Source organism: Capricornis sumatraensis, chromosome 7 (assembly GCF_032405125.1).
Source record: "Capricornis sumatraensis isolate serow.1 chromosome 7, serow.2, whole genome shotgun sequence".
NCBI classification, from domain to species: Eukaryota; Metazoa; Chordata; class Mammalia; order Artiodactyla; family Bovidae; genus Capricornis; species Capricornis sumatraensis.
Window position 1 is genome coordinate 21,842,023 of NC_091075.1, and position 15,189 is coordinate 21,857,211.

Below are 15,189 nucleotides of genomic sequence, written 5' to 3' on the forward strand. Positions count from 1 at the left end.
TTGACTTCTGTTGTGCTTATGGATTTTGTGACTTTGGGAAATATTTATTTTTCTTGTCATTTCTATTCAAAGTGTATACTTTAAAACATTAAAATTATTTTCCTTTTTTTTAATTCCTCTGGGATTTTGTTAGAATCACATATGACAGTAAAACAGAAGAGACAAAGACAAGAAATTTATCACTGTACATGAAAATATTAACATATCTTTTTTTCCATATACCCCTTGAGTGGCCCACATACCATTAAAAATTACCAAATCCATCGAGAGAAAAAGGACTAAGAATGGAGGCCAAGAGTAGAAATGAAACTTTCACTGTATTGTCTTCATATCCATTCATCTGCTTTGGTTCCTTAGCTGTGGAAATGACAGAGGACTTTGTCTCTCATCTGACAGCTCTTTAGATTCTACATAAAAATTATCACAAAGTTTATTATTTCTATATAAGCTTCATCATAATTATTTTTTTGTATAAATGTTTTTTATATTGATAACTTTTAAAGACATTTTTAAAAATCACCTTACCTCTTTCAACTTATGCAAAATTTGAAAGACTACCCGATTAGTAAAGGATAAAAGAAAATAGCATTTAACTCTTACCAGAACCAGTTTCCTTGCTGTTTGTCCAAAAGTCCTTTCTACCTCTTCCATTGGCAGTAAGGCAGCTTAACCAATACCTAGCATAATATCTGACACATAGTAGGTGTTCAGAAAACACTTGTTGAATAAATGGATCTGTTATTCAGCAGATATTAGAGAAAATGCTATGGACTAGACTCTGTTCTGGACAAAGTCCTTACTTTTATGGAGCACACAGTATACTGGGAGAGATGGATGAGTAGGTAACATATATGAAGTGGTTAGAAATTTGAACACTTACTGAATATTTAATTATATTAGGGATTATTGTTAATATATTGAATGTGATAGTCATCCTATGGTTTTATTTTTTAAGTCATTTTATTTCAAAGATACATATTTATGTGCTAAATGATATATGGGATTTATATCAAGACGATAATTGTGGTTGAGAGGCTTGAGTAGGAGGAATAAATGAAATAAATTGTCTATGAGTTATAATTGTTCAAGCTGGGTGTTGGATACCTACAGGCTGATTATACTCATGTAAGTCTATTTTCATATTTTTAGATATTTTTCTTAATGAAAAGGTAAAGAGAAAGAGAATGGAAAGAGATGAAATGGAGACAGAAAACATTGGCAACAGAAAAGTAAAACGAGAAAACACATTGAGTTAGTGCACTGCAGTTATTTCTATGTCTTCTTACATAAAACAAAGCAATTAAAAGTGGTTTTTAATATGAAATTTTATACTATCACATTTCTCAATCCCCAGAGATTAGTTCCAAGAATAGAAGACTAATGTATACCTTCGCATGGACTCTGAATATCCCAAACACCGTTAGGGTAGTCACCTCTAAAAACCTGGACCAGACAGCTTAGACCATATAATAGCTGTTTTTGTAAATTCTCATTTTTTTATTAAAGCATAATTAACCATATTTCAGTATAACATGCTAGACTAATACCCTGGAATTGCCTGTCCTGCTCCTTACTTGTCACAGTTACCTTTGATAAGGGTGTAAGGTGATTACTGACCTTGTGTTCACCTTCTTGGTTTTGCCCTCCTGCTGATTTTGCTTCTGTGAGTGAAATCAGAAAGTAAAGTAGCCACCGCCTAATTGTTATTAGATGTTAATACTGTGAAAACTGGTTTCACACCTTATATAGCCCTCTTTTTTGTTTCAGTCTTAATAAGGTATAATTGACACAGAACACTTGTATATATTAAACATGTACAACTTGATGTTTCGATATATATACATTATTAAATGATCACCAAATTCAAGCTAATTCACATATCCATCACTTCACATAGTTACCATTTTCTTTCTTAGCAAATTTCAAGTATAGCATGCAGTACTGTTCTACTTGCTGTATATAGTAACTGTAGTCACTGTGATGTACATTAGATCTCCAGAATTTATTCATCTTGCACAACTGAAACTTTGTACCCTTTGACCTACATCTGCCCATCTCCTCCCATTGATCCCCTCACTCCTGGCAACCACCATTCTACCTCTGCTTCCATGAGCTTGACTGTTTTTAATTCCACATGTAAGTGAAATCCTACAGTATTTCTACCTCTTTCCTACTAATGCTTGTCACAACTCTTATGTTTCTAATTGGGATCACTGAGTTAAATGATTAAAATGATCAGAACATTTATTAGTGACCCCAGAAATCTCAAGGGTCAGCACAAGACAGTACTTGAGTTATATTTGACCCAAGGCAACCCTATTCTCTAGATGGAGAAATCACCTGTATTTTGTTCATATTAGATTTCTTAGTTTGACTTTCACCAGGAAGTTGGTCAATTCATGACCATTATCAAGTCCCCACTATAAATTTAAAGCTCACAAGGCCAGACTTTCACATCAAGGAACTTTATTATCTGCAATGTGCTCCTTGCGGAAACTCTTAGAAGCCCAGTTTTCTTAAATTCCTGCTGCTACTGTACGTTCTACTGCAGAGTTTCCTAGGATACTCAGTGAGAAACAATGTGATGCTGCTCTAGTCCCCTCACACCTTTTACCTGTTCTCAGCTGTGATTTCTTGGCCTTGGTTAACCTGCACTACTCTGTGGCAGATCAAAAATCCCTCTTCTCCACTCACTCTCCTCCTACAGTAGAACTTGATTTCCTTGGACAAACATGCCAGCCTCTTATTGCAAGCTAAGATACAAGATAAAGAGAGATGAGTGGCACGCACAAGAGCCTGCCATTTTCAGACAGGGCTGATTTGAAGTGTGCCTACCGTAGAAACAAATACCACTGCCAGATCCCACTAACCAGAAGAATGATAAAAGTGCAAGAGCTTTGCCCTCTCCACATCCCACAAGACATGTAGCTGCCACTATTGTCATGATTCCCAAAATTCTACTCCAGAAAATACTACATTCTGCCATCTCCACATATGATGTTGTCTTCTTATTGTTGTTGTTTAGTCGCTAAGTCATGTCCGACTCAGTGACTTCATGGACTGCAGCACACCAGGCTTCCCTGTCCTTCACTATCTCCTGGCGTTTGCTCAAACTCACGTCCCTTGAGTCAGTGATGCCATCCAACTATCTCATCCTCTGTCACCCTGTTCTCCTGCCCTCAGTCTTTCCCAGCCTCAGGGTCTTTTCCAAGATCTGCACTCATTGTGCAGTTTGAGGAACCCCATTGTCTCCACACAAGACTTGGTCTTGCAAATTCCAGCCCCACAACATGGCAGCCTCTTTTAGTGCAAAATGACTTGCTCTCCACACTGGACTATACTTACAAGAATTAGAGTTTGAGGTCCCAAATAAACATGAACAGCAAATGAATCTCGTTATCTAACAAAGCTGTCATCAATCTGGTTACACAATAAAATCACACTGGATTCTCGGTGAATAAAACAAAAATGATGCTGGAGGTTCATCCCGAGACACTCTACTTCTTCCTGATGTAGAGTGGGCCTGGGTATCACTGTTTACTAAAAGTAGCTAGATGATTTTGATGGCTTCATAGCACTGGTCCAGTGTGATATATTGCCACTTCCACCAAGGGTATTGTTTGGTAAGTCTAGGTTTGTGATTTCTGCTTGAAGTCAGGCCTCTCCCAGAGTTGTAGACTGTAGGCCTGCAGTCTACACCAGGCCCTTCACACCAATGCCAGAGCTGGACAGAGAGCAGAAGATGGATGAAACCTGAACTCTGTACACCTGGTTCTCCTCTGTTCCACCATGTGTCTTCTCCATAAGTGGCTGTTTTCACACATGAATTCATAGCGCTTTCTTTCCTCCCTAACCTGCCCAGCTATAGCCTTAAATATCAGTATAATGCCTGTGGCCATCACACCTGGGTTCTCATTCCCTCCAGGTATCACTAATGAAAGAGTAGTGGGGAGAGGGCAACAGGTCCCCCTCCAAACTTCTGTTAAATACAGAAGTACCTTGAACTTCCGCTTGTATAATAGCAATACTGCTGAATATTGTTACTGTCTCCTCCACTGTAAGCGCTGCAAAAACTGCAACAGTGCCTGGTACTTCGTGGGTGTTCAATGAAATGTTTGATTGATACATAAATGAATGAACGAAGGAATAGATGGAGAAGAGCTGTTTCTGTCACAGAATTGAAAAGATACTGTCATGGCTTCACTATTAGGGCCAAGTATGTTGCATGGATCATTGGAACAACAAGCAGAGGATTGGGGGAGCAGAACTCATAATCTTAACCCGAAAACTCAACACTTGCTCTTTTTCTTAAGCACAGGCTTGCCTCTTTTCAAGGCACCTAAACATGTGCCATCTCCTTGTTGCTCCATTTCTGCTTTTCTTCTTAGACCTCCCACATTGCAGCAGTCTGATTATTATAAAATGCTCAGTTCTGCTTGCTTCGCCTTTACCATTTTCCAGCTCAATAGTAACCTACTTGTTATGTCCTTCCTCTTAAAATAACAGTGGGAGCTTTCCAGCTCTACAGCAGAGTTTCAGAGAGATTAGTTAAATGTACAGTAAGTCCTGTCTTACTCATTTTCTGACTTCTACAGTGTTTTGAAAGTACTGAACGCTAAGACTGCTTATCCACAAGACCTTTTCAGTAATGGTATGTTTATTTTAGAATTTCGACCTAAATGGTAATTGTATCACTGCATGTGGAAGAATGAAGCCAAGGTGTTTCAGTAATCATATAGTACCAGGGGCTTGCTGCCTGCAGTGACTCAGGGCAGATGAGTCTGGTGCCTCTGTTCTGAAGGACTGGGGTTCAAGGATAAATAAGCAGGAAGAACAGGATGAAAATCAGATCCCTTTGCACTCTAGCTCACGTGATACCTTTTGGATCAAGGGGCACTTTTTCTCTTCAACATTAACTACTATTAAGGAGACCCTCAGTGGCTCTGGAAGAGCGTAGGGTTTGAAAGGTACATGGCCTTTGAATCTCTTAAGGCTCTATAGAAATGAAGAAGATAAGTGAGGTCAGCAATACTGAGGTCCATTTCTGTGAGTTGTTCTGAAAATTGCTAAGATCCAAATCCAGCAACATCTGTTTTACCTGCTTACCAATACCTTTATCCTTTGGGCTTAAGATAGTGTTTTTGAAAATATTGTCCACAGACCCACTTTAGAATCATCTAATGGTGTTTGTTTAAAAACAAAACAACAACAACAACAAAAAAAAAAATACATTTCGGAGCCCCAGATCTATTGCTTATTAGCAGAATCTCTGAGTGAGGCCTTGAAGTTACCCTGACCAAACCACTCAGCTGATTCTCTTGAACCATAAAGTCAAGACTGCTGGCTTGAGATTCCACCAATATTAAGCTTCAGATGAGCTTCAAATACTCCCAAGAGACAATAGCATTGTGAGCAAGTATTAGTCATTTTTCTTGAAGGATCTGAGATCAGCTTATGATAAAGTAATTGAGAAGAACGTGAGGACACAAACACCCAAGGAGGAGGAACAGGACACCACATATAGAGAGGGAATGCCAGAGAGCCCAAGAAAACCTTCTCTACTTCACTTTTTTGCCCTCAGTTATTAGTCCTGTATCATAGTTTAGTTCAGATCAATAGGCATATATTGAGTCCCTGCCATATCCAGGGCATTAGAGATAAAAAGATACGGGGAACTTCCCAGGCGGTCCAATGGTTAAGACTCTGTGCTTCCACGGGAAGGGGCACAGGTTCGATCTCTAGTCAAGGAACTACATGCCATACAGCGTGGCCAAAAAAATAAACATAAACAACACTGTCACTGTCCTAGAGGAGTTTACAGTTTGCTAGAGAAGCAGACTCTTAAATAGGCAATTTACATTGATGTAAGCCAAAGATAAAGATTTGCACAAAAAACCTGGGGGCTGAGAAGAGGGTCTCCTAATGCAAACTTGGCTCCTAGACAAGGAATTGCCTGAGTAGGGAAATAAGTAGAAATTAGGCAGGTGGGAGGGGGATTGTTTTGAGGAGAAACTAAAACCCAGGAGTTGGTGGGAGCTGGAGCCTGTTTCCAACAAACAGTGTACAACAAAAAAAGACTCTGAGTCCTAAAGTGATCCCTATCAGGGGACTGATTGCAGTCCACAACTCAAGTACAAGGAGTAGAGAAAGATAATCAATGATCCTGGATACATAGACATGGGCAAGCCAGTGAGATGTGTGTATGTCTTGATAATTTTTCAAAGCCCTGCTTTGATAGGCATCTAGACTTCTTAGATCAGTCCTTCCTATTTATTCCAAGTTTATAGTCTCAAACTGTTCATTGCAGTTGCTCCAAAAACATGTTAGAACCAGTTTATGGACCTTCCCTTCCCTGGTAGCTCAGCAGTAAAGAATCCACCTGCCAGTGAAGGAGACATGGGTTCTATCCCTCATCCAGGAAGATCCCCTGGAGAAAGGAATTGCAATGCGCTCCAGTATTCTTGCCTGGGAAATCCCATGGACAGAGGAGCCTGGAGGGCTACAGTCCATAGGGTCACAGAAGAGTCAGACATGACTTAGCAACTAAACAACATTGGCCCTCTCTGGGATATTATGCACATAATTGCAATAACTAATATGTTGAAAATACTGTAAAAATTATTCAAAATATAGATTTGAGAATGTTTTGGCAATCACTGGAAGGATATAGGAAAAATAGGAATGTTAATGATTTCTGGGGGTGGGGAACTAAGAAGAAACGTAAGAGGAGTTTAGGTCTCACTGCTTACCCTTTTATATTGTTAGAACTGTTTACCATGTATATTTACTGCCTATTCAAACAAGTTTAAAAGAGAACTAAAGAGACACATTTATACCATAGCATGAATACATTTGAAAGAGGGATTTAATTTATATTAAAAACTAAACTAATGATTCATTGATAGAACAGTGACAGCAGTGATATCACCATTGTTTTGTCTGTTGCTGCTGCTGCTGCTAAGTCACTTCAGTCGTGTCTGACTCTGTGCGACCCCATAGACGGCAGCCCACCAGGCTCCCCCGTCCCTGGGATTCTCCAGGCAAAAACACTGGAGTGGGTTGCCATTTCCTTCTCCAGTGCATGAAAGTGAAAAGTGAAAGTAAAGTCGCTCAGTCGTGCCCGACTCTTTGTGACCCCATGAACTGCAGCCTACCAGGCTCCCCCGCCCATGGGATTTTCCAGGCAAGAGTACTGGAGTGGGGCAGCTTGAGAAAAAAATGGGATTAGACAGATATCAGTTTTGTGTATCCTTTATAAATTTGTCCTTTTTTTTTTTTCAGTTTGCAGCTCATCTTGTGAAGATGAAATATCCAAGAATCTGTATTCTAGATGGTGGCATTAATAAAATCAAGCCCACAGGCCTCCTCACCGTTCCTTCTCCTCAGATATGAAGAACAAGAGTATGGCTGTTAAAAGGACAGAGTAGCCTCACCCCCCACAGCACAACCGTTTACACCCTTGCCTCTCTGACAAGAGCTAGACTTCCAGATTGTTACATCTTCATAAAGTTTTGTCATGAGACATTTATTTTTTAAAACGCATGACCCAAATGTTCAGCTATCCAGGAATCAAACTTGACTGTACATGTATTGCTGAAAGAATTTTCTTAATGGTGAAATCCAATCATGTATTTTTACCACATCAACACAAAGCCAGAAGAATTCAACTGACGAGGCAGGCTTAGCATTATCAAGAAATCTTGTTGCACTGAAAAGGCTGTCTTCCCACAGCACTGAACAGACAGTCCTAACAGAGGTATTCTTTAGAAATATAGACTGAATGTGGGCTGAAATCATTCTTCCATGATAAAGAAAAGTGAAAAGCTATTCACCATACATTCCTTTTAAGTACATGTTACATTTGGTAACTCACTTTTGGCCCAGACGTGTGTGTGTTTAGAGGGAGCATTATTTAGCCCATCGGAGAAAGTAAGAACAGTTCTAAAAAAATGACAGTCAGAAACTACTCATATTATATATTGTTCAGCTTCTGTAGCTAAGACACTAAAAATAAGAGTGACTTAGACAAAATAGAACTTTATTTTTCTCTCATGTAACACCCTACAGAGTCAATGTAGGACTAGTGTATTGGATTCATAGTTATTAAGAACTCAGGTGTCTTTCTTCATTGATCTACCACCCTCAACACTGGGGTTCTATCTCATAGATCAGGATGGCTATTCAACTCCCACTATCACATCTGCAGTTTGGAAGGAAGGGAATCTCAGAGGAGGGAGGAGGAAAAAGAAGAGAAGGTAAAAATAGAAGGGAGGGCATGTTCCTTCTCTTTAAGGGCACAAACCAGAAGTTGCACATGTTACTTCTGCATACATACTATTAGCCAGAACTTAGGCATATGGCCACAATTAGCTATCAAGAAAACTTGAAATACAGTTTTGACTGGGCAGTCATTTACCCAGTTAAAATTTTTATTACTGTTTAGGAAGAGGAGAACACATTGAAGGACAGCTGGCAGCCTCTGCCACATGATTCTAAAAATCAAACATTTCATTGAATCTAAGATATATCACAGTTTTATGCACCATGAAGAAAGAAAAATGCAGCCAAGTAAACTGTGACACCCTATCAATTATAGGATTCATTTCCATTTCAGAAATGTGAAAAATATGCATATTAAAATTATTAAAATACAGTATATCTTTGACTATTTTCAATTTTATTTTAACTAAAACATGTTCTTTTATCTTTAACTTGTATTCCTCTTTTCAGTATTAGGACCACGTAAGTAGAATATTTCAATAAGAGCCTCAGTCCAACTTTCCAGACTATGGTTTTATCACTGCAGTTTGTTTTGGGGTTTTTTTGTCATCTGTATTTTTTGTCCAGATATCATTTATATACCTTAAAACTCACCCTTTTAGAATGATAATTCATGTATTTTAGTAGATTCACAAGCCTGTGCAATAATCACTGTTAATTTCAGAACATTTTCAAAACCCAAAGAAGAAGTCCTCTACCTATGAGCAGGCATTCCCCATTGACCCCCTCCCAAGATCTTTAATTTGATTTTTATGTGTGGAGTGAGATAAGTAGCCAACTTCATTCTTGCATGTAGATGTCAAGTTGTCCCAGCAGCTGTGTTGGTTTTTTTTTGCTCAATTAACTTGTATTAAGTCATTCACCAAAAAAATACTTCTCCTTGCAAGACACTGACATAATCAGTGGCTGTATCATTCTGTGATCTCCATAGAATATATACAAAGAAAAATATGAGAATTAATGAGAAAAGAAAATTTTACCATGATTCCTCTAACATCATTTACCATCATCTACCGTGATTAGGAAAATAAGTCATCCTATCCATTCCTTCAGTCTTTGATGACTTATTTGACTGCATAATCAGTGTAGCACTGATGATTATTTGGGAGAAGTGCTTCTGAGTCTTAACTTTGCCTTCCTGAAAAGGCAGAGAAAGATGGAGGAGCAGAGATGTGAACTGAATAGGGTGGTAGGTAGTGAGAGAGGGTGAAGACCTGAGTTGTGAGAACATAATAGTGGCCAGCCTCCATTACAGCTTTGCATTTGTTCTTTCTTAAAATGATACATTTAGGCTTATTTTGAAAAACTTGGAAGTTTTTTTAAAACATTCAAATTATGAATAATATTTAATATTCTCCACAGTAAAATAAGGAAGCATACAATCCCTGCCACATCTACATGCAAGGTATGGTTTTCGATGGCAGATGGTTTCCACAAAGTTGACCTCACAACTGTTTCTTGAATTAAACCCTATATAGCCCATGACTTGTAGAGGTCCTTTTTAATATATTTTTGACTCCTACACAGTCACTATCAGCACTGTTTATTTTGGCATCAGCAGTCTCTTCCCTCTGCCTGGAATGTCCTTATTACCACCGCCAGCTCTATAGACACACACACACGCACACACACATTTACAGATTCTTCATAATCTATCACCAGTAGCATGGTCTCCAGTTTTCTCTGACTTCTGTGTGCTGCAGTGAGCCTCAAGTCTATCAAAGCATTCCATTCATGCTTCTAGTAATAGACTTATTACATCATTTTACAATTATCTGTCCACATTTGGAACCCTTATTTTTAAAATATGAGCTCCCTTTAAAGTCAGAGTCTATAATTTATACCTTTTGTTATCTTCAGCAGCCCAGTACACTGGCGATACTTGCTATATGTAGAATTGAATCTCTAGCTTAGAGATTTGATGTGAATATAAGAAATCCGAGTAATTTTTTTTCAAGTGCCAAACTCATCTGGTACCTGATGATATATAAATAAATTGAAATTTCAATTCATGGAGTAAAGATAAGACCTCTAATATTTCACCCAACTCTAAAATTCTATACAACAGGATAAACTAAGCTGGTTGCATCCACTTTCCAAAACATAGAAATGCTAAATTTAGAAATATTAATAAAAATATCTCATACTTAACCAAGACTTAAAGAATTAAACAAATTTCTGATGTTAGCTATGAAGAGGAGCTGGGATATCAGATATCAATATAGGCCCTAGGAGCTGAAGGTCATAGGGATAGAGGCCTTGGGTCTTCTGGTAAGGAGTGGGTACTAAGACTCCTTTACAAAGTGACAGTTTCAGAGAACACTTTGCTCCATGAAATGATTAGAGATGGCTTTGAGTCAAATCAGGGAAACTATAGGGAAGATGGTCATGGCCTGATATTTTGAGGGAAGACATCTGTTATAGACAGATGAAGACATTCAATGGAAAGGCTGAATTAAGTCCCCATACTAGGACAGGCTTTAGGGCATGTGTTTATCTGACTATTTAAAAAGGAGAATAATGGACCTTCCCTGGTGGCTCAGTGGTAAAGAATCTGCCTGCCAATGCAAGAGATACAGGTTTGTTCCCTGATCTGGGAAGATCCTAGATGCTGCAGGGAAGTGTGTGCTCCACAGCTACTGAACCTGTCCTCTAGAGCTCGGGAGCCGCAACTCCTGAAGCCCTTGCGCCCTAGAACCCGTTCTCGGCAACAAGAGAAGCCACCACAGTGAGAAGCCTGCATTCCACAACTAGACAGTGCTCTGGCTCCCAGCAGCCACAGAAGCGCTCCCATGGCAACAGAGACCCAGCACAGCCAAAAAATAATACATTTTTTTTAAAAAATGAGAGCAATGAATTATATCAATCTTCTGGACTTCCCTAGTGGCTCAGATGGTAAAGCCTCTGCCTACAAAGCAGGAGACCTGGGTTCGATCCCTGGGTCGGGAAGATCCTCTGGAGAAGGCAATGGCACCCCACTCCAGTACTCTTGCCTGGAAAATCCCATGGATGGAGGAGCCTGGGAAGCTATAGTCCATGGGGTCTCAAAGAGTCGGACACGACTGAGTGACTTCACTTTCACTTTTCACTTCTGGAAAACATAGTACCAGATATTTGTTTGACTCCTTTGTTTCTTCCTCCAAATAGCTACTAAAAAAAATACTTCTTTAGAAATTAATAGCAAAAGTGTGGTATAGTCTTTTAAGAGGACCTCCGGCAATAGTCTTATCTGGTGAAATCCACTACAAGGAGGGAAGTTGCTGCCTTGACTGCCATGGGTTCTGGGTGTTTCACTCTGTCAAAGTCATAATAGTCATCTCACTGGTATACTTGCTGGCTCTCCATATGCCTATTTTTAACCAAATAATGCATTTTTCTTGATCATTCATTAAGCCACAGAGTGGAAGCAAAATGATATTATGATAGATTTTTCGAGTGTTCAATGTGTACTAGTTCTAATAGAAATAAGCTATTTTAGAAGTTAGCTGTTTTTTTTAAGTTGCGTGTATTTTTATCTTCTCTGAGTAATTTTCTTGTTAATATCTTATGATAGGTGCTTGTCACATGAAGACTAAAACTGGCTCTTGGCAAAGTCCATATTCTATAGATAGACTGTTGTCTTTGTAGCTGGTACTAGTGACTTTCAGGCCTCATGTCTCCTCTTGGAGTGATGATCTTTGATATCTTTTCTCCACCCTTTGAGAGGACTCATTTTTAGTTTTCATTGTTTGCAGCATTTTAATACCGCTCTGTTCTAATGCTCGCGGTGGCCTATGAGCAGTGCCCAGGTGCCCAGGTACAGTATTGCCGGCATTCCTTGATATCATGTACTAATCTTCAGGGTGATGGAGATGTAAACACTGTCCTGTCTTGGCTTAAGACTAATCTCGGAGCTATAGCAAATGCATTTAAAGCTTTAGATCAGATTCTAAATACTGCTTCTTGCCACACTGCAAGAGTCAACTTTTGAAACTATTATTGTCATAATAGGTAGCTGTGACTTTTCTGAAAAACATCACATGGCCTACCAATCTTTTAAAAAGCTGTTATAATAATAGCAACTGGCAAAGAACTAATCTCAAAAATATACAAGCAACTCCTGCAGCTCAATTCCAGAAAAATAAATGACCCAATCAAAAAATGGGCCAAAGAACTAAACAGACATTCCTCTAAAGAAGACATACAGATGGCTAACAAACACGTGAAAAGATGCTCAGCATCACTTATTATCAGAGAAATGCAAATCAAAACCACAATGAGGTACCATTTCATGCCAGTCAGAATGGCTGTGATCCAAAAGTCTACAAGCAATAAATGCTGGAGAGGGTGTGGAGAAAAGGGAAGCCTCTTACACTGTTGGTGGGAATGCAAACTAGTACAGCCACTATGGAGAACAGTGTGGAGACTCCTTAAAAAATTGGAAATAGAACTGCCTTATGACCCAGCAGTCCCACTGCTGGGCATACTTACCGAGGAAACCAGAATTGAAAGAGACACATGTACCCCAATGTTCATCACAGCACTGTTTATAATAGCCAGGACATGGAAACAACCTAGATGTCCATCAGCAGATGAATGGATAAGAAAGCTGTAGTACATATACACAATGGAGTATTACTTAGCCATTAAAAAAAATACATTTGAATGAGTTCTAATGAGGTGGATGAAACTGGAGCCTATTATACAGAGTGAAGTAAGCCAGAAGGAAAATCACCAATACAATATACTAATGCATATACATGAAATTTAGAAAGATGGTAATGATAACCCTGTATGCGAGACAGCAAAAGAGACACAGATGTATAGAACAGTCTTTTGGACTCTGTGGAAGAGGGAGAGGGTGGGATGATTTGGGGGAATGTCATGGAAACATATAATATCATATAAGAAATGAATCGCCAGTCCAGGTTCGATACAGGATACAGGATGCTTGGGGCTGGTGCACTGGGATGACCCGGAGGCATGGTATGGGGAGGGAGGGGGGTTCAGAATGGGAAACACGTGTACGCCTGTGATGGATTCATGTTGATGTGTGGCAGAACCAATACAATATTGTAAAGTAATTAGCCTCCAATTTAAATAAATTTAAATTTATAATAAAAAGCTGTAACAGCGTGACATTTAAGTATTAAAAATTGAGACAGTCCATGCATTAATTTTCTCATTAATGCTGGAAAGTTGGTTTTTTTTTTACCATTATTAATTCTCCTCAACTCTATTTGCATACTCTTCAGTCTTTTATGGTAGAATAATTTACCTTTTTCAGGTTTAGAGTTTGTTAGAACTGTTCCTAGTGGCTTGGAACTGCTAAATGTGCCCATTTCTTCCCAGTTCCACATACAGTGACCTTGGTAGCTTAAAACTGGCCATGGCAGAAGTATTTAGAAATAGACAGACATCATAAAACATGGCTTTCTTTTCACTCAGTTTTATTTTTTTGAAAGCCAGTTAATAATATTTACCAGAAAGCTACTGATTTTAACCATCCTATGCTCAGTATATTATCTGTAGATTATAAATCATGAAGATAAATTTAAAGATCATCCAATCCAAGCACCCAAACAATAACAGTGAAATGATTTTGTGCAAATCACATAGCTAGTAAAAGATCCAGAATTACAGTTCTGCTTTCCTGATTCTTGACACATTTCTCTGTCTATAACATACCGATGGAGAAGGTGAAAAACACCAATTTTGACCCATTACACACTTATTACAGGACAAATTTAGGTCAGGCCTGTGTCATATTATGCATAGGATATGAAAATAAAGCACAAAAAATGTTGACTAAGCTCACTGTTAACTGTATGATGTAGAAGTGTCACTTAGTGTTATCTCCTAGCAGACGCCTCTCTCACTGCCCCTTCCATATTCACTCACAAAATAGTCAAGATTTCCAAGAAAAGAAACACAAGTACCTGCATTCCCCCAAACTGAGGGAAGAACCACTGTTCTTAGGAACTCCTGCTATATATTAAGTTACCTCTTCAACTCCAGAAAACACTTCTACAGCATTTCTATAAACAGTCAAGTCTTTGATATACCAGGTCAAAGTTGGCCTTTAACCTTTGCCTTCTATATCTTTGCTAGGCACCAGGCTGGAAGAACTGGAAAAGTCCTTGTATCAGCCTCCCAGTCACATGTGGAAAGCCAAAGAGAGGGACTACAAGGAAAGAGGTTAGTTAGCTAGTTTCTAGGCCTATTAATCATAAAAGAGAAGAAATACACTTTAGTTAGGTCAGAGATCAGTTAAGTCATATAGTCAGTGCAGTCATAGGTCAGATAGTTTGCTGTCTTAAAAAAATTAATTTCATGTCTGAGGTAAACAATCTTGATAATTTATTACTTGTCAGATATTGTGTCTTTTCTAAAATTATCTTTGAGATCATTAATAATCTCATGTACCATGCATTCATTTCCATAAATTTCACATCAGGTTATTAACAACCTGAAAGGCATGGAAGGAATATGATCACTGGATTGAGCCCAAATGACACAAAGAGTAATTTGCATACTAATGTACATCCAATAAAAGAGAATCTTTTATTTCCATATATAATAAGGATTAAAAGCAATCTCTGTGCTCACACACCATCATTAATTATGTATGGCAATACAAGATTACAGGATAAAACATCTAATGCAGTGGTCAGTACGAACATTTGTTTTTCTTCAGTCTCTAAGTCATGTCTGACTCTTTGTGACCCCATGGACTGCAGCACACAAGGTTCCTCTGTCCTCCACTATCTGCTGGGATTTGGACAAATTCATGTCCATTGAGTCAGTGATGCTATCTAACCATCCCATCCTCTGTCGCCCCCTTCTCCTACCATCAGTCTTTCCCAGCATCAGGGTGTGTTCTGATGAGTAGGCTCTTTGCATCAGATGGCCAAAGTTTTAGAGCTTCAG

At 38.7% G+C, this 15,189-nt stretch overlaps 1 protein-coding gene across 3 annotated transcripts in view; it reads left to right on the forward strand.

Annotated features, from left to right (window-relative positions):
- Positions 1–8,468, forward strand: part of TBCK (TBC1 domain containing kinase) — a 202,038-nt gene extending 193,570 nt beyond the window's left edge. For all 3 annotated transcript variants that reach the window (XM_068975131.1, XM_068975132.1, XM_068975133.1), the window contains one exon: positions 7,282–8,468. In XM_068975131.1, the coding sequence (XP_068831232.1) occupies positions 7,282–7,392 (111 nt within the window). In that variant the 3' untranslated portion in view covers positions 7,393–8,468. The remainder of the gene's footprint in view (positions 1–7,281) is intronic.
- The last annotated feature ends 6,721 nt before the right edge of the window (positions 8,469–15,189 follow it).